This window comes from Microplitis mediator, chromosome 9 (genome assembly GCF_029852145.1).
Source record: "Microplitis mediator isolate UGA2020A chromosome 9, iyMicMedi2.1, whole genome shotgun sequence".
NCBI lineage: Eukaryota > Metazoa > Arthropoda > Insecta > Hymenoptera > Braconidae > Microplitis > Microplitis mediator.
The window spans coordinates 14,148,359-14,168,867 of record NC_079977.1 but is presented as its reverse complement, the minus strand read 5'-3'; the positions used below and the strand labels follow the sequence as shown (position 1 = coordinate 14,168,867).

Genomic DNA, 20,509 nt, shown 5'->3' with positions numbered 1-20,509 from the left:
TTGTTCAACTTAAACAGTGAGTAAGAACTGATTTTTCCGAAAAATCGTTAAAATTTCAAACAGCCATAACTTTTGAACTGATTGACCAATTTAGCCCATCTTCGAACTTAATCAAAAAATTACCCATGGAATATGTGTAGAAAATTTCATAAGGATCTAATAAGATTTCTAACGGCTATCACGATGACAAAACAGTTATAATTATAAGGCGTACAGGTACGTTTGAAACTTCAAAAATAATAAAATAAATACTTTGAAAATATAAAATAGCTGTGAAATTTAGGGTTATTTTTATCATTATAAAAAATAACTGGCAAAATTGGATTATAGTAGGAAACGCATAATTTATGTCGAATGAAAACCATTTTTTCAACATTTTTTGATGTACTGGAAATTTTCAAGGCTATCAAATTATTAGAAGAAATGGTCAAAACATAAAGTTTAAGATCTTAAATTAAAGCTCATTAGACAAGCTTTCAGATACTTTTTACGGAAATGGGGGGTCAAGTTTGAGAGTTGTGGGTGTCAAACTACCTTATTTCAAATATAAATACTCATTTATTTTGAAACATTCGAAATAGCGAATAGCTAATAAACCATCCACAAAAAATTTTAACTTATGTGTTTCGTTCTAGAGATGGCGTTTTGATGAAATATTTGATGAAATTATATTTTTATAGATTATTGTATAACTATAAAGTTTTAGTTTCATAACAAACGTCTCACTCGGGTGATCAAAGACTTTCCTCATACAATGAAAACTGCAAAATAATATTCCATAAGTATCGATTAATTTGTATAGCACCATGATTCACTTCTTCGAATAATTCAGGTTATTTAAGTCGTTTTGACTCAACTTCAACCTTGAATAACTTTTGAAGGAGTGAATTTAGCAAAAAATGTTAAGAGACCTTTTTTGTAGAGCTTTAAATTTACTTCAAGAATATGTATTTTGACTAGAAAAAATTTTAATATTTCTAGTAGTAACAAAAATCCAAAATAGAAACAAAAAATTTAAAAAACAAATCAATGTTTAAGGCACGGTTACAAGGAAACGGCTCGTTTTACGTCAATTTACTAAGAGAGATTTTTTGTAAGGAATTCAATTTCCTTTAAGAACGTACATCGCTCAAATTTTTCAGATAGATGATTTACGAGTTTCGGGTAAAAAATAAAATTTCTGTCAAAAAACTAATAGTCATAACGATACACCTCTTAATATCAATATTAAGGGCTCAAACTTGCACTATAATTTTTTTTGGTCATCAGGAATAATATTTTCACAGTATCGAAAAAAAAATAAAAATAGTCGATTTTTTGGTCCAGACTAATATATATATGGTACTGATGCGATTAAATTTCAATAGGATATAATCGGAAAAAACATTTATCATTTTCCAATTAAATCCGATTCAATCGGATTTAATCGAAATATAATAATTTTTTTTCGATTGAATCCGATAGACATATTTTAATCGGATTTTATCGGAAAATAATAATTTTTTTCTCAATTGTTTTCCGACGGAATCCGATTGAAATTTTTGAATCAGATTCAATCGGAACATAATAATTTTTAACTTCCCGCTAAGAAAAATTGTAAATTTTCAAAAATGTTTGAAGTTATTGGTTTGAAGTTATTGGTTTCAGTCCGATTCACGAAAATCGAATTTTCATCAGATGTCGACGTTTTGAGGTCCTAGGAAGCTATTCTGACTAATTTCAAGATGATGTTCGAGTGTATGTATCTTTTGAACGGATGAACCGATTTTGAACTTTATAGTGTCGATCGACGCGGCTTGTCAATATCTTGAAGCTGTTAAAAATTGAGCTTGATCGGTGGTGCTCGTTTACAGATATTCCAAAAATAAAATTTTTCCAAAAATGTTTTTTTTGGATAACTTTTAATATGCTCGATGGATTGATTCCAAAATCGTCTGGGCTCTAAAGCTTTATAAGCCGCGTCGAATGCCACCAAAAAAATCAAAATCGGTTCATTCGTTCAAGAGAAACCGTTGTCGAAAAAAATTAAAAGAAAAATTTTTTTTAGTTGTTTTGAAATATCTCAGAAACGACCAGATAAATCAATTCCAAAATCTGACCGGCTTCAGAACTCGATAAAATACGTCGATTGCCACCTCAATCGTCTCAATCGGTTCATTCGTTCGCGAGATATCGTGGGAGAAAGAAGTTTTAAAAAACGGTTTTTTTCGGAAAGAACGTTCTCTTCCGTACGGCATAGAAAAGTATTTCCGAGCTCGAAGAACTCGGAAAACTATTCATGATCATTTTTTCGAGCTCAAGGAGCTCGATAACAGCGGGAAGTTTTGGGGCTGGCCCGCAGGGTCAACTGATAGACCGATTTTTTTTCTGGTTAAATTCTCGATTTCCGATTAATTTTCAATCGGATTCATTCGGAACTCTCCGATTAAAACTGATTGAAAGTCAATAGGATTCAATCGAAGTTTTTAATCATGGTTATTTACTCCAATCGTCATGATATTTTACTTTAGTAATTGTAATGAAACTACTTAAAACTCTAAATGTTTTCAGTTCAGATTATTTGACAAAATTTATTTCAAGTTCTAAATAATCGCGACATATTAAATATTATGACAAAAAGAACTCATTATACTTACACGCTTAGTCTGATCTAATTTGTTGATCTGTTTCTTGAGACTTGGTATTTCATAATTAATATTTCTTATTAACATCTGCGCAGCTTCAGCAAGATATACATCATCTTTTTCATATAAACGAATAATTTCTTGCCAATCTTTCATACGCTTCGATCCATAACGACCAAAAAAGTTTTTTGAATTAGCTTCAGTTTCTTCAAGAATATTCACGATTTTCTTACAATGAAAGTAATTAATATCTACAATTTATATAGTAAAATAACTATAGCGAAAACGAAAGAATAATGAATATTTAACTCACAAGTTCCCGTTAATAATTTTGCTATTTCTTCATGCACTGGCATATCTTGTATAGCATTATTAATTTTTCTTCTGATGACTAAAATGTGATCTTGCCAATTGCGTTCACAATGTCGCCTACTGATTAACCATTCTAACAATTTACCTGCATTGATATCAATCGGTATCTTCCGTTCCTGATATTTTGATAAAATAATTGATATTATTATTCAAGTATATAGTTTATATATATATATATATATATATATATATATATATATATATATATATATATATATATATATTAAGGTGATTCAAAAAACAAACAAATTTTTTTTTTTCTCTTCCAAACAGGTTCAAAAGTTTCGTTTAGATAAAAAAAGACGCCTGTGAAAATTAGAGCTCTTAATATCAATATTAACATTGTCCGCATTGCACTTTTCTATTTTCCATAAGAATAATATGTAAAAAATTTTTGTTACGTCTTCTGATTTTTATAAGTAGCCAACGATGCGCCATAGTAATAATTGGCAGGCATATTTTTGTAGGGAATTGAATGCTCTACAAAAAAAGATTCTTATCATTTTTTAAGAAATCTATTTGTTCAAAAGTTATTTGAGGTTGAAGTCGAATTCATATTAAATTTTGAGATTTTCTTACTTTTTCGGCGAAACTATCAGACCTATTACAAAATATCACTGAACCTTTTTTGTAGATAATTTTATTCCCTAAAAGTTATTTCAAATAAAGTTTTTTCGAATTCCGCATTGTTTTCTAGTTATTTTTATTTTAATGTCAAGCTCTTAAAATCGATCAGAAGACTATTTTTTTTATGAGCATGACATTAAAATAAAAATAACTTGAAAACAATGCAGAATTCGAAAAAACTTTTGTAGAAATAACTTCTAGGGAATAAAATTATCTACAAAAAAGGTTCAGTGATATTTTGTAATAGGTTTGATAGTTTCGCCGAAAAAGTAAGAAAATCTCAAAATTTAATATGAATTCGACTTCAACCTCAAATAACTTTTGAACAAATAGATTTCTTAAAAAATGATAAGAATCTTTTTTTGTAGAGCATTCAATTCCCTACAAAAATATGCCTGCCAATTATTGCTATGACGCATCGTTGGCTGCTTATAAAAATCAGAAGACGTAACAAAAATTTTTTTCCATGTTATTCTTACGGAAAATAGAAAAGTGCAATGCGGACAATGTTAATATTGATATTAAGAGCTCTAATTTTCACAGGCGACTTTTTTTATCGAAACGAAACTTTTGAACCTGTTTGGAAGAAAAAAAAAATTTGTTTGTTTTTTGAATCACCCTAATATACATACATTGTGACGTTATTTTTCGTATGGGGGTCAAATCAAAGTGAACTTCACAAGTACCAACGGATTTTATTGTATTTCGGAGCATGATAACTCAAGACTTATTATTTAGCTTACAGTAATTTACGATTTTGATGCAGATTTTTGATTTAAGTATAGTTTAAGAATTAAATATGGAGTAACGTTTGGCTACAGTTATGGGTTTTTGATAAGAAAAATTATAGTAAAGAATTAGAATCAGAATTATGGAAATTGAATATGGTATATGGGTTGCGATTAAAGTTTGGAAAATGATAAAGTTTGAGTTTTGGATTTGGTATTTTGAGTATGTGGACGAGTCAGTGTTACCGTGGAGCGGGACTTTAATTAGCCACCCGGTATCATCTGATTATAGAACCTAGTTCTATCCCTCTGAGACTTCTTGGTTGATTGCAGAGGTTTAGCTGAGATGCTAGCGCTCTAGTATGTACGGAATTTGACGGACGCAGAATGGGATCAGCTTTAAAGTTTTGGTTTGGCAGGCTTCAACAGTAATTTTGTGACCGTTGCTGTTGTGGAAGCCGTTTGGTCATTTTTAATTATTCAGTCTGACAGGCCTCACAGGACAAGCCATGTTCACTTGGACCGCTGAGGAAGTCATAGGTCACTTAGTTTATAAGTTTTGTGATCCCAGCTGAAGTCTGTTCCAGGAGAGCAACTGCCAAGGATATCCATACTCAGAATGGGTTTAGTGAGTACGTTTGGTGAGAACTTGAGCCTCCAGTTACCGATATAGTAAAGACTGAGTTTGATTTAGGAATTTCGAGTATAGAGGTCAGTTATTGATAACAATAAGATTGAGTTTGGGGTTTTGAATTTTGAATTGAGAGAGAGAAGTCGAAGGGAGACCTTCGAAGAGTACGGATAAAAAATACATAAATATATATGAAATATGTATAAAACATATATCTTTAATAGCTAACTTTTGGCCGATTTTCGTTTATATTTTATGTATTTTAGATGTAATTAAAATATATCGTAGAATATATGGATAATTTAAAAAAACACATTAAAAATATATTTAAAATTATAAAAAAATATATCGCCATAATGATATAAAAAATTTATTAACAATACATTTCAAATATACACAAAAAAAATGCCATCTGGCAGCCAGAATGGAAGGTAGATTTTTCGAAAATTTTAGAATTTTTTTAATGATTTTTGCAAAGCTGTAACTTTGTGAAAAAAAAATCGTATCAAAATTTTTAAAAAGCATCTAAAAGCTTGAAATCTCTAGTTTCGATCGGTTTAGCTGAAAAAATTTCCACGGCCGAGTGTATTTAAATTACACTTGAAATTTATAAAATATATACGAAAATCTGCCAAAAGTTAGCTGTTAAAATATATTTTTTATACATATGTTAGATATATTTTTTAAATATTTTTCACGAAGCAAAGAGTACTCGGTTCGAGAAATTTGAATTTCTTCAAACAAGAAAATTCAATATTGCTACAAAAAACTAACACATCTTTCTTCTTGAAGCAAGTAAAATTTTTTCTAAATAAGTATAAAGCAGAAATTCAACTATTATTTGTTGATTCACAAGTATTTACAACTATTTGAAAAAAATCAGTCGTTTCTAATCATTTTGAATTTCCGTACAAAACGAAAATACAATATTATTTGTCGATTTAAACGTATTTAAAACGATTCGAAAAATTGAATCGTTTTTAATTGTTCTAAATCCCCGATGAATCAGAAATTCACTATTAGTATTTGTCGATTCAATCGTTCGTTAAATCGAGTGGCATTATATAGAGTTTACACTGTATTTGAATACACATAGTACCCGCTCGGCATGAGTGTCAAAAAGACATCTTATTGGTATTATAAATTTATCTAAAAAGTATGCCATCTTTCTGATATATCAAAAAGATATCTTTTTAACATTTATGCCGAACGGGTAGAATATTAATCAAAAATTTTCCACAATTCATAATTAATTTGAAACATATCTTAAGACATTTCACATGTATGTTTAAATTATTATTATACTTTTAAAGTTATTAAATTATTATATTTACCTTTATGTCGACATATATATTTATTTATATGTTGATATATACATTCATATATCCGTTGACCTATATATATTTGCATGAATGTCTACATGTATGTTTACTTATATGTTTACATGTCTATCTTTATATATGACATTTATTTATAATAAATGTTGGATATATTTTTAAATTTATGGAAGCATTGATGTGATTATCTATGCATATCTAATACATTTATCCGAAAATTTAGTTGTCATTTTTTTTGCGCACATATATGCTATATATGTGTTATATATGTTACACATTTTATAATTTTCACTTATATTTTTTTCCATGCGGGTAACGAAAAAGAACTAAAGAAATTTTTTCAACCATTTCAGCATGCAGTTGTATCGATAATAAAAGTGCAATATATCGTTTAAAATATAATTCTGACTTTCGCATAGATTGTTCGTATTGTAAACATAAAATTTCGTGTACTCTCAATACAAACGATAGTTTTATATAATTTTATATTAGCTGGAGCATATAATGACGGATATTTTTTCATTAAAGTATATCAACTTAACGAAAGTACTACTGTTAAGTAAAAAGTTTTTTATTGAGAATAAAAATTTTATGTTGAATAATAAGCGGATTCAAGATATTTATCTACCATTCACATAAGTAGCAAACATTATAACAATTACATTATTACGAATAAATATTAACTTTCATAAAAATGAAAATATCCAACCCTTAGCGAATTCAGTTATACCGAAAAAATATCTAAAACATACCTGGTACTCAAGTATGATTTCAGAATGTTTTCAGTCTAATTCTAAAAGTATAATCAAATTATGATCATCCATGTTACTAATAATTTAGATATGTTTTTGAACTATTTATACCGAAGTTATAATGAGATAAAAAAATAAAAATTCCTCGGATATCGATAAATTCAATGTATTTGAGTATGTAAATTGAATAATTTATTTATGTATTTTTTTTTTTAATAAATAATAAAAAAAAGTACTAACGGACTGAGGTTTCAAACTTAAGACCCATCACTTAAGAGTCTCGTGAAGTACTTTTGACGCTGTCACAGGACTTAATGAAATGAACAATTTTGTTTTTATTTATCGTCTGTTTTTTTATATGCATTATGTTTGTATTAACTATCTATATTGTTATTGTTCTTGCAATAGAATCAAATAAATAATAAATTAATGATAATTATATGTCTATCCAACATAAACAGAAACATTTCCTTCAGAACTGAATTTTTTCTTTCTTTTTAATAAAAAAAAAAACAGAATAAATAAATAATTAAATCAATAGGTAAATTATTATAAAAATATTTATTTGAACTATTTACGACTAAAAAGCATTATAACACAAAATGTTTAATTAAAATAATATTTTTATAATTTTTCATGTATCCAATAAATTTATTTACTTCAAACTTCAAAGAAATTTTTTTCCTTTTTCACAGGTAAAGACTTATATAGAAAGTTATTGTCCTCATCCTCTCTGATTTCAGTATAATTTGAGTATAAATTATATTGAAATAAATGTTTCTTTAGTATCATTGAAGTATGAAAAATTCAAAAATATACCCAAAACATGACATGATTTGAGAGTAATCTGGATATGAATTGGGTATAATTCTTAAAACATATCGAGATGTTATTTAATTTCTACTATACCGGAAATGAACCTAAAAAAAAAACAACTTTTCGGGATAAAAAAATTCGCTAGGGACATAAGACTCACTCAAACTATATATCTATGGTTGTTTTTTATACGACCAATGATAAAAATCATTAAATTATGTGTGATTAGATATAAAACAGTTAACTATGTTTTGGATCTCAATTATAGCATAATCTACCCTGGTGAAAGTTTTTCGGACTTCTGTCTGAAAAACTCAGTTCTAGAGTTCTAAAGACTTTTTCGGACAAAGTCCGAAAACTTTTCACCAGGGTAAATGAAGCTTCAATCATAATTTTAATCAAAAAACTATCCATATGGTAGAAAAGTGACGTTACGCGTCAAAAAGTTCAACTTTTATAACGTAAAACTTATAAAATTTTAGTTTTCTCGAAACTTTCACAATAAACTTTTTTTGTAAAAATGAATTTGAAATAGAATTAATTTAGAAATCTTTTTCATGTCTTGCACCGTTAGTGTGATATATACTAGATCATAAAATAGCTTGTTTTTGTAAATAACAAATGGATTGTTGATTAATTTAACCGACTTATGACGATTGCTCCACGTAAACATTAATCTGGGATGTAGTTATTACCAACGTAGTTCATAATAAATCATATTTTGTGATCAATTCTTTAATTATTGAGCTAGTAAGGTTATTTTTCTAATTATTGTTCTAAACGAAAATCTGACAGGATTTTCACGTAGCACTCGACAGTTTTTTTTATTGCTTGGAGCTCGATAAAACATACTCGAAAAAAAATTACATCGGTCTAATTTTACATACTTAAGTATCTCCAACCTCTCGACTAATCTGGATAATTTTTTTTATACAAATAAGCTCTGTTTTTCGGTTTAAAGAATTTATTTTTACCTCCATTTTTTTGAATGACAATAGTCAAGCGAATTTTCATTAATTGTCAACAATGATTGTACACAGATCAATGAATAGTGTAGTCACAATAATTTAACATAAAAACACACTGAATCCGATTAACAACTGTTATTATCGTTATGCTGTGTCATATACATGTATCCCTGTTCTTTTTTGTTTCGAAATGTATCGAATAAATCAATCAACCATCTCTAATAGTACAGTTTGCTTTAGCAAAAGTTTCCTTGAATTTTTCGTCAAATTTCCGTCAACTTCGGACTTTTCCGTTTTGTACGACAGTTTGCATGCAACTTGCTATTCAATTTGACGTAAATTTACTACCCGAATTAGAATGCAAATTTACTTCAAAAGTTGACTAAAAAAAAAATGTTGTCAATTTTCAGGCAAATTTTATGTCAATTTATTGTTAATTTGACTTGAAAAATTGTGAAGTATTTTTTAACCGTCAAATTGTAGACATTTTTATGTATAATAATTTGCTTACCTTCTGAAATGGTACACTCGTTGTCATTAATGCCTGGTCCCCTGCATGGCTAAGATTCTATAGTCTGGGGGACCAGGCATTAATGACAACGAGTGTAGGAAAAAACATTACCGACTTTTTTTATCGTAAAAAGTTACCTCTAAGTTGAAGGAAAATTAACCGCAAATTTTTATTTTCAACATTTGCTGTTAAATTGTCTGCAAATTCGGGCAGCAGATTTGAGGTAATTTCAACATCAAATTACTGTCAATTTCAAGCTAAAGTGGCTATTAGGGATTATTAACTTTTACTTTATACTCTAATAACCGCTTTAGCTTGAAATCGACAGTAATTTGACATTGAAATTGCCTGAAATTTGCTGCCCGAATTTGCAGACAATTTAACAGCAAAAGTTGTAAAGAAAAATTTGCGGTAAATTTTTGCTCAATCAAGAGGTAACTTCCCTGATAGCCAAGTTGGCGGCAACCTGGCGACAATCTACTGCCGCAACCTGTCACCAAGTTGGCCGCAAAAGTTGGCACTTCCATAAGTTGTCGACAACTTTCAGTTCGTGTAACTGTTGCCTACAAGTTAACTGCAAGTTGTTCAAAAACTTGGCGACAGGTTGCGGCAGTAGATTGTCGCCAACTTGTAGTCAACAGCTACACAAGCTAAAAGTTGTCGACAACTTGTCATCAAGTTGGTCGCAACTCACGTACACCAACTTTCTGATCAGAAACTCTGGCTATCAGGGTAATTAACAATAAATTGATGTAAAAATTTGCCTGAAAATTGACGAAAAATTTTTCTATTCAACTTTTGAAGTGAATTTGCATTCCAATTCAGGTCAAATTGTATAGCAAGTTGTGTATAAATTGTCGTCAAAAACGGAAAACTCCGAAGTTGACGGACATTTGACGAAAAATTCTAGGAAACTTTTGTAAAGTAAACTTTTGCTAAAGCAAACTGTGCTATTAGGGAAGTTAACTTGCAGTTAAGGTGGCTATCAAGGCAATTGGTAAGGGTTGAAATCTGTATCAGCTGATAGCAATAACATTGAAACGGAATAAAAATTATTTTAGGCTACAGTCATGACAAGATTTGCAATTCTTTACTATCATAAATTCAATCAATAGATCAACCAATGACTGATGATGCTGAAAGTAACAGATTTTGTTTTCTTTCAAATGAAAAAATTAAATACTGACGTTAATTTGAAAATTTCATAGTGCCATCATTTCCCAAATGCTTAACCACCTTTTTAAATTTTTGAACTTGATCAAGATGATTGCCTAAATAATAATTATATAAAATTTCAGTATCATCCATCAAAAGCTTTTAAAGATATAATAATATATTCGGTATAACAAAAAAACTAATCTTGAAACTTTATTAAAATTGAAAAAACTACAACAAAAAATAAAATATAGTTTATTTCATTAGCTTTAGCGTTCCTTCGCCCAATAAAACTAAATGTGTCTGTTGAAGATTTATTCACGAAAAAAGCCACACAAGTAGCATTTTTCGTTATTTTTGGAAATTTAAATTCCACCATTTCTAAACCAGTCGACTGATTTTGCTTATCTTCTAACTAAACCGAGATAGTCGTTCATAGAATAAGTGTGCCAAGTTTCATTAAGATCCGTTTAAAATTGCGAGTGCTATCGCCTCCACAAGGCACATTATATTACATATATAGATGTACGCGTATAAACTTTTTAACTAACAGTTTTTTTGAAATCTACTTGACGAATTATGATAGACAATGCCAAAATTCTTTGAAAATTTTACCATAAGGACTAATGCAATAGATAGATTACTATGAAATCTATTAATAAGGAAGCTTTTAGTTTATCTCAAAAATCATACTCCGGAATATAGCATTTATATCGATAAATAAATAAAAATAATCCCTTTATTATTGAAATTAGTCTATTAGTTATCGAAGCTTAACTGGCCAGTACAAAAAAGTGCTTCGAGAAAATCGCGGTGGAAGATATCGTTAAACTCACTTATTGTTATGTCACATAATAATAATTGATGGAAAAATTATTCTTTGGTTGGTGAATGAAGAACGAAAAATTAGGTTATGGCTTTTTCATTATAGTGAATCACAATCAGTGATTGCTCTTACCTTCAATTTATTTATCACCAATGACAGTATAGTTATTATAATTCAAATACATAAGATAATAAGTAAATGGTTTATTTTTTACACTTTTAAATACTAGGAAACTTTTGTATACTTAAGAATCTGATCCACTGTAATCATTTTTGGGGTAATCTACTCCAGCCGGAGGTCCTGCATTAAGGTAAAGCGCGCCACTCGTTTTAGCCTAGAACAAAAAGTTTGATGTCATTAAAAAAAAAAAAAAAAAAAACTATAACTATATTTTAAACTGAGTCATTCATACAATTGTGAATGTAGTAATAAATATAACAATTCCAGCAGCGAGTGTTAAATTATATCTCCGTTGATTTTGATCATAAAGTTCTTGCCATGATCCCGATGGTACAGGTAATTCATCCATATTTGCATACTTGAATGGCTTTGTCTCTTGATGGTACGTACGGACACCTTGTTGAGAACAGATAATTTTTAACACAAATAAATAAATGTTGTTACGTAACGCTAGTTACTAGTAATTGTGAAGAATAACTCACTCTTTTGTGTTATGCGACCAACTGGTCGTAATAATCGAGACAACATCATGAATAATTTAAATTGGACAACTCAAAGAGATTAGATAACTTTATAAATCGTTGTACTAAGATAATGGAGTAACTTGTTGGTTAAGTTTAATTATAAAAATCGATGTTACGGTTGCCGCAGCAAGAAAATGACTTTCCACCACTCTTGTGCAGGACAGCCAGTTGTGGGATATTTTTTCCCCTTCCCGTGGAGAAATAGCATGTCGTCTAATGCTGGGAGGGGGCAAAGATATCTCACGATCTGGCAGCATTGCGCATGTGCATTAGAAAATTAGTCATAGAATTATAAAACTCCCCTAATAGCACAGTTTGCTTTAGCAAAAGTTTCCCTGATAGCCACACTCTAAATACAATTACTTCGCAAGTTCTGCAGTGAAACATTTTCGGCTAACTTAACGACAAGTTTCCGGCAAGCCTTGGCTGGAAAAGACTTGCGTGCAAGTTGATGCAAATCTACTGCCGTCATCTGAATGTAATTTGACAGAAAAACTTGCCGTCAATTTGAAGTGAAACTTTCATTCAACTTAACGTTATTGTCTGACAGTAATATAACACTTGTTAAATTGAATTCAAGCTTACAGACAATTTATTGTCAACTTGAAGATAACTGCTTGCTCTCGAACACTTTCCTTGAAGTTGCCTTTAGAATACAGCAGTAGCTTGCAGTTAACTTACGGTTAAGGTGGCTATCAGGGTTACTCACAAAACTTTCCTTAAATTATTCGTCAAATTTCCGTCAACTTCGGACTTTTCCGTTTTTGACGACAATTTATCTACAACTTGCTATACAATTTGACGTAAAATTACTACCCGAATTAGAATGCAAATTCACTTCAAAAGTTGACTAGAAAAAATATTACGAAGTAAAGCAAATAAAAATTTAAACGCCGTTTTCTATATACTTCCGGAGGCTGGTAATCGTTTAGTGTTATTAGAAAATTTTTTTGATAATTTGGAAAAAGTTGATAAATTAAATGCGTGGAAAAAGTTATTAAAAATAAACAAAATTACTCCTTAAATGAATATTTGCTCCTTACATTTAAAAAAAAGACAATTATATATTTCTAGATAAGTTTGTAAAGTTTAACCTAAATCTTAAAAACTTGAAACATTAATGTTTTTTCAAGTAATTGAATATTAATTATAATAATATTTTTATTATTCTGTAATTTTTTAGATTTTCGCATTAATTTCATGGGGTTTTCTTTCATATGAGACGTTTGTACACAAAGACAACATATACATTTTTTTGTTTTGGCTGTTCATTTATTTACGCTACTATCACATGGGTTACGCATTTATAAGTGTAAGCTATTGCCCGACATATTTTTAAACTGCGCCTCGTGTCAATTCCCAACCCTGTCTGGCTGCACTAGTAGTGGACCATTCACTTGTTTGAGCGGCAAATACTATTTATTTACGTGTATTTAAATACGCAACACGTTTTATTTCAATACAAATACAAATTATATATGTGGTTATTGATTATATACAGTAGTGATTGATAATGAATATTGGAGAAAATCATTGGAATCATTCAATATCTGTGAATATGAAGGTCAAAAATTTGTTACTTAAATTTTTTAAGTGTTTCAACATAATTGAGGTTAACCGTCTCTCCGTATTATTTATTGATATTATAAATTACAATATTATTTAATAAATAATTAATTAGAAAAAACTTTCACCATCTAATATGATAATTTATAATATCAATAAATAATAAATACGGACGATTAATCTTAATTATATCAGAGCGGTTGAAAAAGTTTGTGACAAAATTTTTACCACCATCATTTACAACTATCAAATGATTTTACAGTTTAATTATTTGATAGAATTTGAATCGTATCAACTGTATTTACGATCCCTCATTAAACAAAATGATTCACTCGTTGACGAATGCATGTCTATATAGTACGTAGTAAAATTGAATCGTTTTGGATTGTTTTGAATCGTTTCTTGTAATCAGGGATGTCACTTCAATTTTTCATCATTTTGTTGTAATGAATTATTTGTATGCAAATAAAAAAGTATTTTTTAACTTCGTCAAAGAAGTATAACTTCTAACGCACGTACATGAGTACACGTACACTTATTTTTTTTTGTTTTTATTGAAATTACCTCCCCAAAATCGCTTTTTTACAAAACAAAACATCGATAGTCTTATAGCAGGGTCTGATAGTGACAGAACCGAATTCTCGAAAATCTTTCTCCTACCGTGCCGATTTAATTTCATAACGAAGTTGGAGTGTACTTGTTGAAAGACCTTGTTTCAAAGCAATATCTACAAAATTGGATTTATGCTGGTTAAAATCAGGTCGAACGTGAATTCTATACGATTACCAAAGAATGAAAATATCAAACTGTAAAATCTTAAATGTAGAAATCAAACTATTACGAAATTTGTAATGATTCTCAATACACTCAATAACTTAATAAAAAAAAATGATTGCATTCGTAAACTTATACCTTTGCATGGAATTTTCAATTCTATTGGTTTATTTCCTACTACTAATCCATAGTTAATTTTTAATTAACATTTTATTTTCAGTGTCAACAAAACAGTAACATACTATACATTGATCAATCAAATAAGTATGAAAGTATACTGAAATAACAGTAATTTTTATATAAATAAACTCTTACAAAATTAGTGAGTATCAACATGACTTTGGAGTTCAGCCAAAGTCAAAAAAGGTCGATCACATAGTATACAAGTACATGAAGCATTATTGTGAAGATTTAAATGATCATCCAACTCTTGTTTATTATAGAAAGGATTGTCACAAATAGTGCATGTGTAATAATTATTTTGCGTTTGAAAACCATCCTGTTGCCATTTAATAATTGCCTCTTCTTCTTCGTGTACTTGCATATGCAATGCTAATTTTACATTTGTGTCAAATTTTTCACCACACTGAAAACATGAATGTATTACATCAGGTTGAATTTTACTTGAATTTTTTTTGTTACTAGTTTGAACTATAGTTATTAAACTTGGGTTATCATCTGCATCATCAAATAAATGTTGTTCAACATGATTTTCTAGTTTCTCTTCTGTATCTAACGCATGACCACAAATAGCACATTGATACAATTTTTCATCATTACCAATAGTATTATGTTCTTCATTGACGTCGTTACAATGATTTTGCAAATGTTCTTTTAATAAGTCATCATTTGTAAATTTTTTGTCACAAATAAAACATGAATAAGGACTTTTTAATGCAACATTCGAAACATTCATAACTTTTGAATTAGTTTGATAAACTTTTTGATGCTCTAACAATAAGTCTTTAGTACGAAATATAGTATTACATTTATGACATTTGAAATAATGTTTAGATAGTAATGACTCACAAATGTGTGTTTTAACGAAATCAGCTTCTACAATTTGATGACATTTTTTACACCGCATCATTTTTTTCTTAGATTTTTGTAATAGCATTTGTTTTTTTTTATGAACAATAAAATGCTCTTCTACTTGTAATTTACTATTAAATGACATACCACAAGCTCCACAAATATGTCTTTTTTCGAGTAAATTATCGTTACGTAGATTTGTTACTTCACTATTATGTCTTTGCAATTTTTTCATACTTCTGTTGTGAGTTTTTAATATTTCAGCGTTGGATTCATAGTTACGGTTATTACTCTTATTGTTGGATACTTGATTTTCGAAACAACTAAAATCTGTTAACGGTTGTTTTGTCAACTTGTACATGTTTTTATTGTTTTCTACAAAAGATATAAATTTTAAATCAAGGCGATTCAAGACAACTTTTGGTTGGAAAATTTGTGAATTCATGGCAGCTTTAATAAATGCGGCAGAAAATGTTTTATTGCTATGAAATTCAGTAGTTTGATTCATTTTCGTACATTTAATTCCTTGAGATCTATTTAAATTTTTTTTAATAGCTTTCTCAACAATCATTTTCAACTGTTCTTCTAAAGATTGAAGTGAATCTTGTGGTTTAATATCTGTTTTATCAGTCTTTTCACAAAGATCATCTTCATCAATCAATTTCTTTTTTATATCACTTTCGACGAATGATGCTAGTTCAAACTGTATACGTTGTAGTGTTTCTAATTCAGTACCTTCAACTTCAATATTCAAACATCGCTCTAGAAATTTTCTATCATACATTAAATCTTTATTTGATGAGTTAATGCGACGAAGTTGCAGAGCATTTATAATGTCCATGTTTTGTTGTTCATGAGTTACAATATTATTTTTACGACTTAACGATAATTTCATATTATTTGAAAACTGATTAAAATATGGTGATTCAGATAAGCATAATGTTGATGTTACAACAAATATAGCATCACCCATCACTAATTCAGACTGCACAGATTGCGATTTAAACTGATTATTTTCATTGTCAATGTAATGAAGAGATTTACGCGGTCTCTTTAACGGCAATAATTTCAACGTTGCATCAGAATTTATAGAATCTGTATCAGAATCATTTTCACCAGTAGCAGCTAATAATGCTCGCTTTCTAGCTACCCAACGTTGAGTTGATGCCATTCGTTGTTCATTAGTACGTCGTACGCCGAGCTGTCGAGTTTTCATTGGTGACAATTTTGTTTGTTGTCCTTCGGAAGAATTTCCTACTTTATTTTTCATCACTGTCGATGCAAATACGGACTGAGTCTCGGTTTCAAGGTTTTCGTTGTTTGTAACCGCAGATGTAGATGCTTCAAGTGGGTGGCAATCGATTTGTGGTAATGCATTGCCCAATTGTGTTAGATCACGGTCACTTATCAGGTCTTCACCGTCATTACTATTGATTACAACAGTATTTTTCTAAAAAAAAAAAAAAAAAAGTAATCGGAAAGTTTTTGGCTAATAAAATATTTCAGCGAGAAGTTGAAAAATAATTACCTCAGCGTTAGACAAATCACGACGCTTTAATAAATTTTTCAATAATTTGTTTGAATTTAATAATTGTTGTTTAAACTCATGACACATATCTAATTTATAGAGACAAATGTGACAAATGTTTTTTGGTAAATTATCATTGTCATCGATCTACAACATTTAAGAATTAGATTTTAAAGTAAAGTAGTGTTAATACATATTACTATAAATAAAACTTACGATAATAGATATTGACGCTGTAAATTCTTTTATTTTCATTAATATTTCGGGTATAAAGATATCCATCATACTGTTTCCGTCATTTAAACAAATACGACACCTGTTATCCATATTAATTTCATGACATTTTTCTGTCATTTTATTAACAATTCTGTTCTTTTCGATAACACTTGATTACTTGACAGAAATTTTTTTTTACAGAGGCATGAATGTTAGCTAAAAATTTATAACATATCATTTATGTAATTTATAACAAGCATTTACGTTTTACGTACGTAAAAGCATACCAATTCAAAACCTTTACACAATCAATAATAATCGAAAAAAATATTTAAAACTGAAATAAAGCATCAATTTTCAAATGCTAAAATGAGAATATACTATTTCTTACATGTGTCAGTATACTCGGACCAATATAATACATATGTAATGATTCGAGTATTTACGGTTCTCATCTGTCCTGAAATTTTTGTCGTATTTCTCCGCCATGCGTTGTGAGCTACTGTTCAGTTTCAGAGTGCTCTCTCATTCACTCTCATTAGTGACAAATTTGCTCAGTTGTATAGACCGCCAGAATTTCACTGCAGTAACTCGGAGAAATCAAATAAGTCGTAAATCCAAATTCTAATAGAGCAACCACCCTTGACTGTTAGATGACAGTTATAGTTACAATCGGAATTTGGGATCAAGCTTACTGATTGGTATTCTTTAACACTGAAAGTAACTAGCTTTTAGGATGTTATGTCCTCAGTGGCCTCAGGTGCCTCTACCTGTTGATTAATTAGTGAACTTGAGATCCATAAATAGGCGCGCATTTAAATTTCATTTGAAATTATATATTAATATCTTATAACACTTATTGCGTCTTATCAATATTTAGTCAATAATTTAAATAATAAATCGTCGTGGCACATACTTATTAAATTATATGTTTTTATTATAAGAAACTTTAAATAAAAAGATAAATAAATCTTTATTTCGTATTCAGAGAAATATGAATACGGTTTGAGTGGTTTTGGAACGTTTCCTGTCACCCGATACTTAAAACCTAAACAAAACACACGTATAAAAATCATGAATAGGCCCTTGTTCTATAGTTAACAGTAAATATGGTTATAAACAAATGCATACCCTATAAACAAATAAGAAAAAGATATATTTAATAAATAAATGTTACTTATAAATGAAAATCATATCACAAGAACTCAACTATTATTGTTAATATATATACATATTAAATAAAGAGTGACTCGTATAATTAATAAATTAATAGAAATATAGAAATATAGCATTAGAATAGTTATAATGGTGTTTCATGATAAATAATAATGTCAATCGTATTAAATAATTAAATATACACTTATCCAAAAAATTAAAGGAGCAAGAAAATTTTATAAATTTTTTAGTGATTTTTGGAAGGCTGTATTTTCGTGAAAAATGATCGTATCGAAAAAATTAAAGAAGCAAATTGAAGCTTGAAATCTCTAGTTTAAAGATCTTTCAGCAAAATATTTGTTTGAGACACGGTTTTTGCGGAATCATAAAAAAAAGGCCGAGACAAAATTTTTCTAAATTTTTTGGTTTTGTTTTTTAGGTCTACGGGGCCGGGAAAAATTTTTTCAAAAAGACGAATTCATGGCTCGTTTAGGAAATTTATTCAGCTACAATTTGCTTCTTTTTGTTTCTCTGTACGACAATTTGCTGCTGAGATATCAGCCTTCAAATGAAAAAGGATCCTTTTGTCTTTGATTATTGATATCTCAGCAAGTAATGGTCACACAGTAATTTAAAGGGCAGTTTAATAAACTTGAATAAATTCCCTACAAGCTCCATTTTCGATTTTTTCAAAAAAAAATTTTTTTTCATCCTTGATATCCATTTGAAAAACCCACAAAAAATGGCCATTTTCTGGTTATTTAGTCAACTCATCGCTACTCTGCAAATATTGATAAAAAAAATAATGTTGCCAGGTAATTTGACAGCTTAATGTAACCCCAAAAACCCTGGAAATTTTCAGATTGATCCATTGAACCGTTTGTCCGGACCGATTGCTCAAAGTTTTGCAAAACAATTAAAGGAACAAGTTTTGTTCCTTAATTTGTGTAATCATTACCAAAATGAAAAAATTAATTTTTTTTGGATTTTCTTTCATTTTTGCGTTAGTTATTCAGTACATGTAAGGTGAAGAGGAAAAAAAAATTTTTTTCCGAAAAACGAAAAAAAAAATAACCCCCCGAATAAAACATAAAAAAAAAACATGTAAAATAATTCTTGTTTGGTCTCGTTTTTTGGAAAAAAATTTTTTTTTTCCTCTTTACCTTACATGTACTGAATAACTAACGCAAAAATGAAAGAAAATCCAAAAAAAATTAATTTTTTCATTTTGGTAATGATTACACAAATTATGGAACAAAACTTGTAATATCTCAGCAGCAAATTTTCGTACAGAGAAACAAAAAAAAGCAAATTGTAGCTGAATAAATTTCCTAAACGAGCCATGAATTCGTTTTTTTGAAAAAATTTTTCCCGGCCCCGTAGACCTAAAAAACAAAACCAAAAAATTTAGAAAAATTTTGTCTTTTTCTTATGATTACGCAAAAACCGTGTCTAAGTATTAATTAGAAAGAACGTTGATATGTATAAGTACATATATTGCATAAGTATGTGTATGAGTATGAGAATGGTGGGAGAAGTCGAAGAGTGGAGAGTCAGAGATCTTTCTGCCGTTTGATGTAACTTTACTTCTCTCCGAGAACTATTGACGAGCACAACTGTTATTACTGATCAAATCTTATCTACACTTTATAATAAAACTCAGTCTTCAGATAAAAGTTATTTTATCAATTACATCTATCCTTATCCAAAATTTCGTTATTTCATTAAATAATAATCATAATCATCATCATCATAGTCAACAATAAATTTATCACTGTTTTCAAATTCAAAATTGGTCCCGCGTGACAACGAACTGCCCACTGTCCAGAAGGTGGCGTCAGCTCCGATCTTAGTAACCTCCCAGGACATAACAAGGACAAGTATTTGGCACCCCTGACTGCTAAAGCTGACGCAAACTTTCTGTCAAATAAAAAGTAAATTGACAGAAAATTAACCGAAAATATGCCTTCTGATGTTCTGATAGCCTCTTTAGCTTGAAATTAACAGTAATTTGACATTCAAATTTGCTGCCCGAATTTGCACACAATTTGACAGCAATTCTAATTACTTTTTGAATATTTATGGAACTCGGATGATGAAAATCTTCCGAGGAAGTTCGTCTTCTGCTTTTAGTCGAAAGCTAATAAAATTGCTGTTATGATAATTATTTAATAAATAATTAGAATT

The 20,509-nt window shown here is 29.3% G+C and overlaps 3 protein-coding genes across 8 annotated transcripts in view; all 3 read right to left on the bottom strand.

Moving 5' to 3' along the window:
* The window catches only part of LOC130674454 (CDK5 regulatory subunit-associated protein 3), a 28,874-nt gene extending 19,439 nt beyond the window's left edge, over window positions 1–9,435 (bottom strand). Inside the window, exons 1-3 of one of the 3 annotated variants that reach the window (XM_057479786.1) lie at window positions 9,367–9,435; window positions 2,938–3,112; window positions 2,637–2,875 (exon numbers count right to left, since the gene is read on the bottom strand). In XM_057479786.1, the coding sequence (XP_057335769.1) occupies window positions 2,637–2,875; window positions 2,938–3,112; window positions 9,367–9,393 (441 nt within the window). In that variant the 5' untranslated portion in view covers window positions 9,394–9,435. Of the gene's footprint in view, window positions 1–2,636; window positions 2,876–2,937; window positions 3,113–6,316; window positions 6,383–8,861; window positions 9,095–9,366 lie in introns of those variants that run through there. The other 2 variants (XM_057479787.1, XM_057479788.1) reach the window with 2 other exon arrangements.
* A 1,992-nt stretch (window positions 9,436–11,427) lies between these two features.
* On the bottom strand, window positions 11,428–12,151 carry LOC130674585 (uncharacterized). Its single transcript, XM_057479950.1, has 3 exons — window positions 12,010–12,151; window positions 11,760–11,923; window positions 11,428–11,681 (listed from the first exon to the last, which is right to left on the bottom strand). Exons 1-3 carry the CDS (start codon window positions 12,056–12,058, stop codon window positions 11,592–11,594), a joined length of 303 nt encoding a protein of 100 aa, XP_057335933.1. The 5' UTR covers window positions 12,059–12,151; the 3' UTR covers window positions 11,428–11,591.
* Window positions 12,019–17,840, bottom strand: LOC130674584 (zinc finger protein 879-like). 4 transcript variants are annotated; one of them, XR_008991077.1, is made up of 5 exons: window positions 17,559–17,840; window positions 17,168–17,383; window positions 16,952–17,098; window positions 14,530–16,873; window positions 12,019–14,344 (listed from the first exon to the last, which is right to left on the bottom strand). XR_008991077.1 is itself a non-coding variant. In XM_057479949.1 (4 exons), the coding sequence occupies exons 2-4, from the start codon at window positions 17,303–17,305 to the stop codon at window positions 14,711–14,713; spliced, it is 2,448 nt and encodes an 815-aa protein (XP_057335932.1). In that variant the 5' UTR covers window positions 17,306–17,383; window positions 17,443–17,840; the 3' UTR covers window positions 12,019–14,710. The 4 variants fall into 4 exon arrangements, 3 of the variants coding, with proteins under 3 accessions (XP_057335932.1, XP_057335931.1, XP_057335929.1); XM_057479949.1 differs by having other exon boundaries at window positions 12,019–16,873; window positions 17,443–17,840; XM_057479948.1 differs by having other exon boundaries at window positions 12,019–16,873; window positions 17,455–17,840.
* Window positions 17,841–20,509: the final 2,669 nt, after the last annotated feature.

Coding starts and splice junctions, on each gene's coding strand:
- LOC130674585 (XM_057479950.1), bottom strand. CDS start 12,058: ATGATGTTGTCTCGATTATTACGACCAGTTGGTCGCATAACACAAAAG. Junction 11,924..12,009: donor TGGTCGCATAACACAAAAGA/GTGAGTTATTCT, acceptor GTTCTCAACAAG/GTGTCCGTACGTACCATCAA. Junction 11,682..11,759: donor TTATTACTACATTCACAATT/GTATGAATGACT, acceptor TTTTTGTTCTAG/GCTAAAACGAGTGGCGCGCT.
- LOC130674584 (XM_057479949.1), bottom strand. CDS start 17,305: ATGACAGAAAAATGTCATGAAATTAATATGGATAACAGGTGTCGTATT. Junction 17,099..17,167: donor CAGCGTCAATATCTATTATC/GTAAGTTTTATT, acceptor TAAATGTTGTAG/ATCGATGACAATGATAATTT. Junction 16,874..16,951: donor GTGATTTGTCTAACGCTGAG/GTAATTATTTTT, acceptor TTTTTTTTTTAG/AAAAATACTGTTGTAATCAA.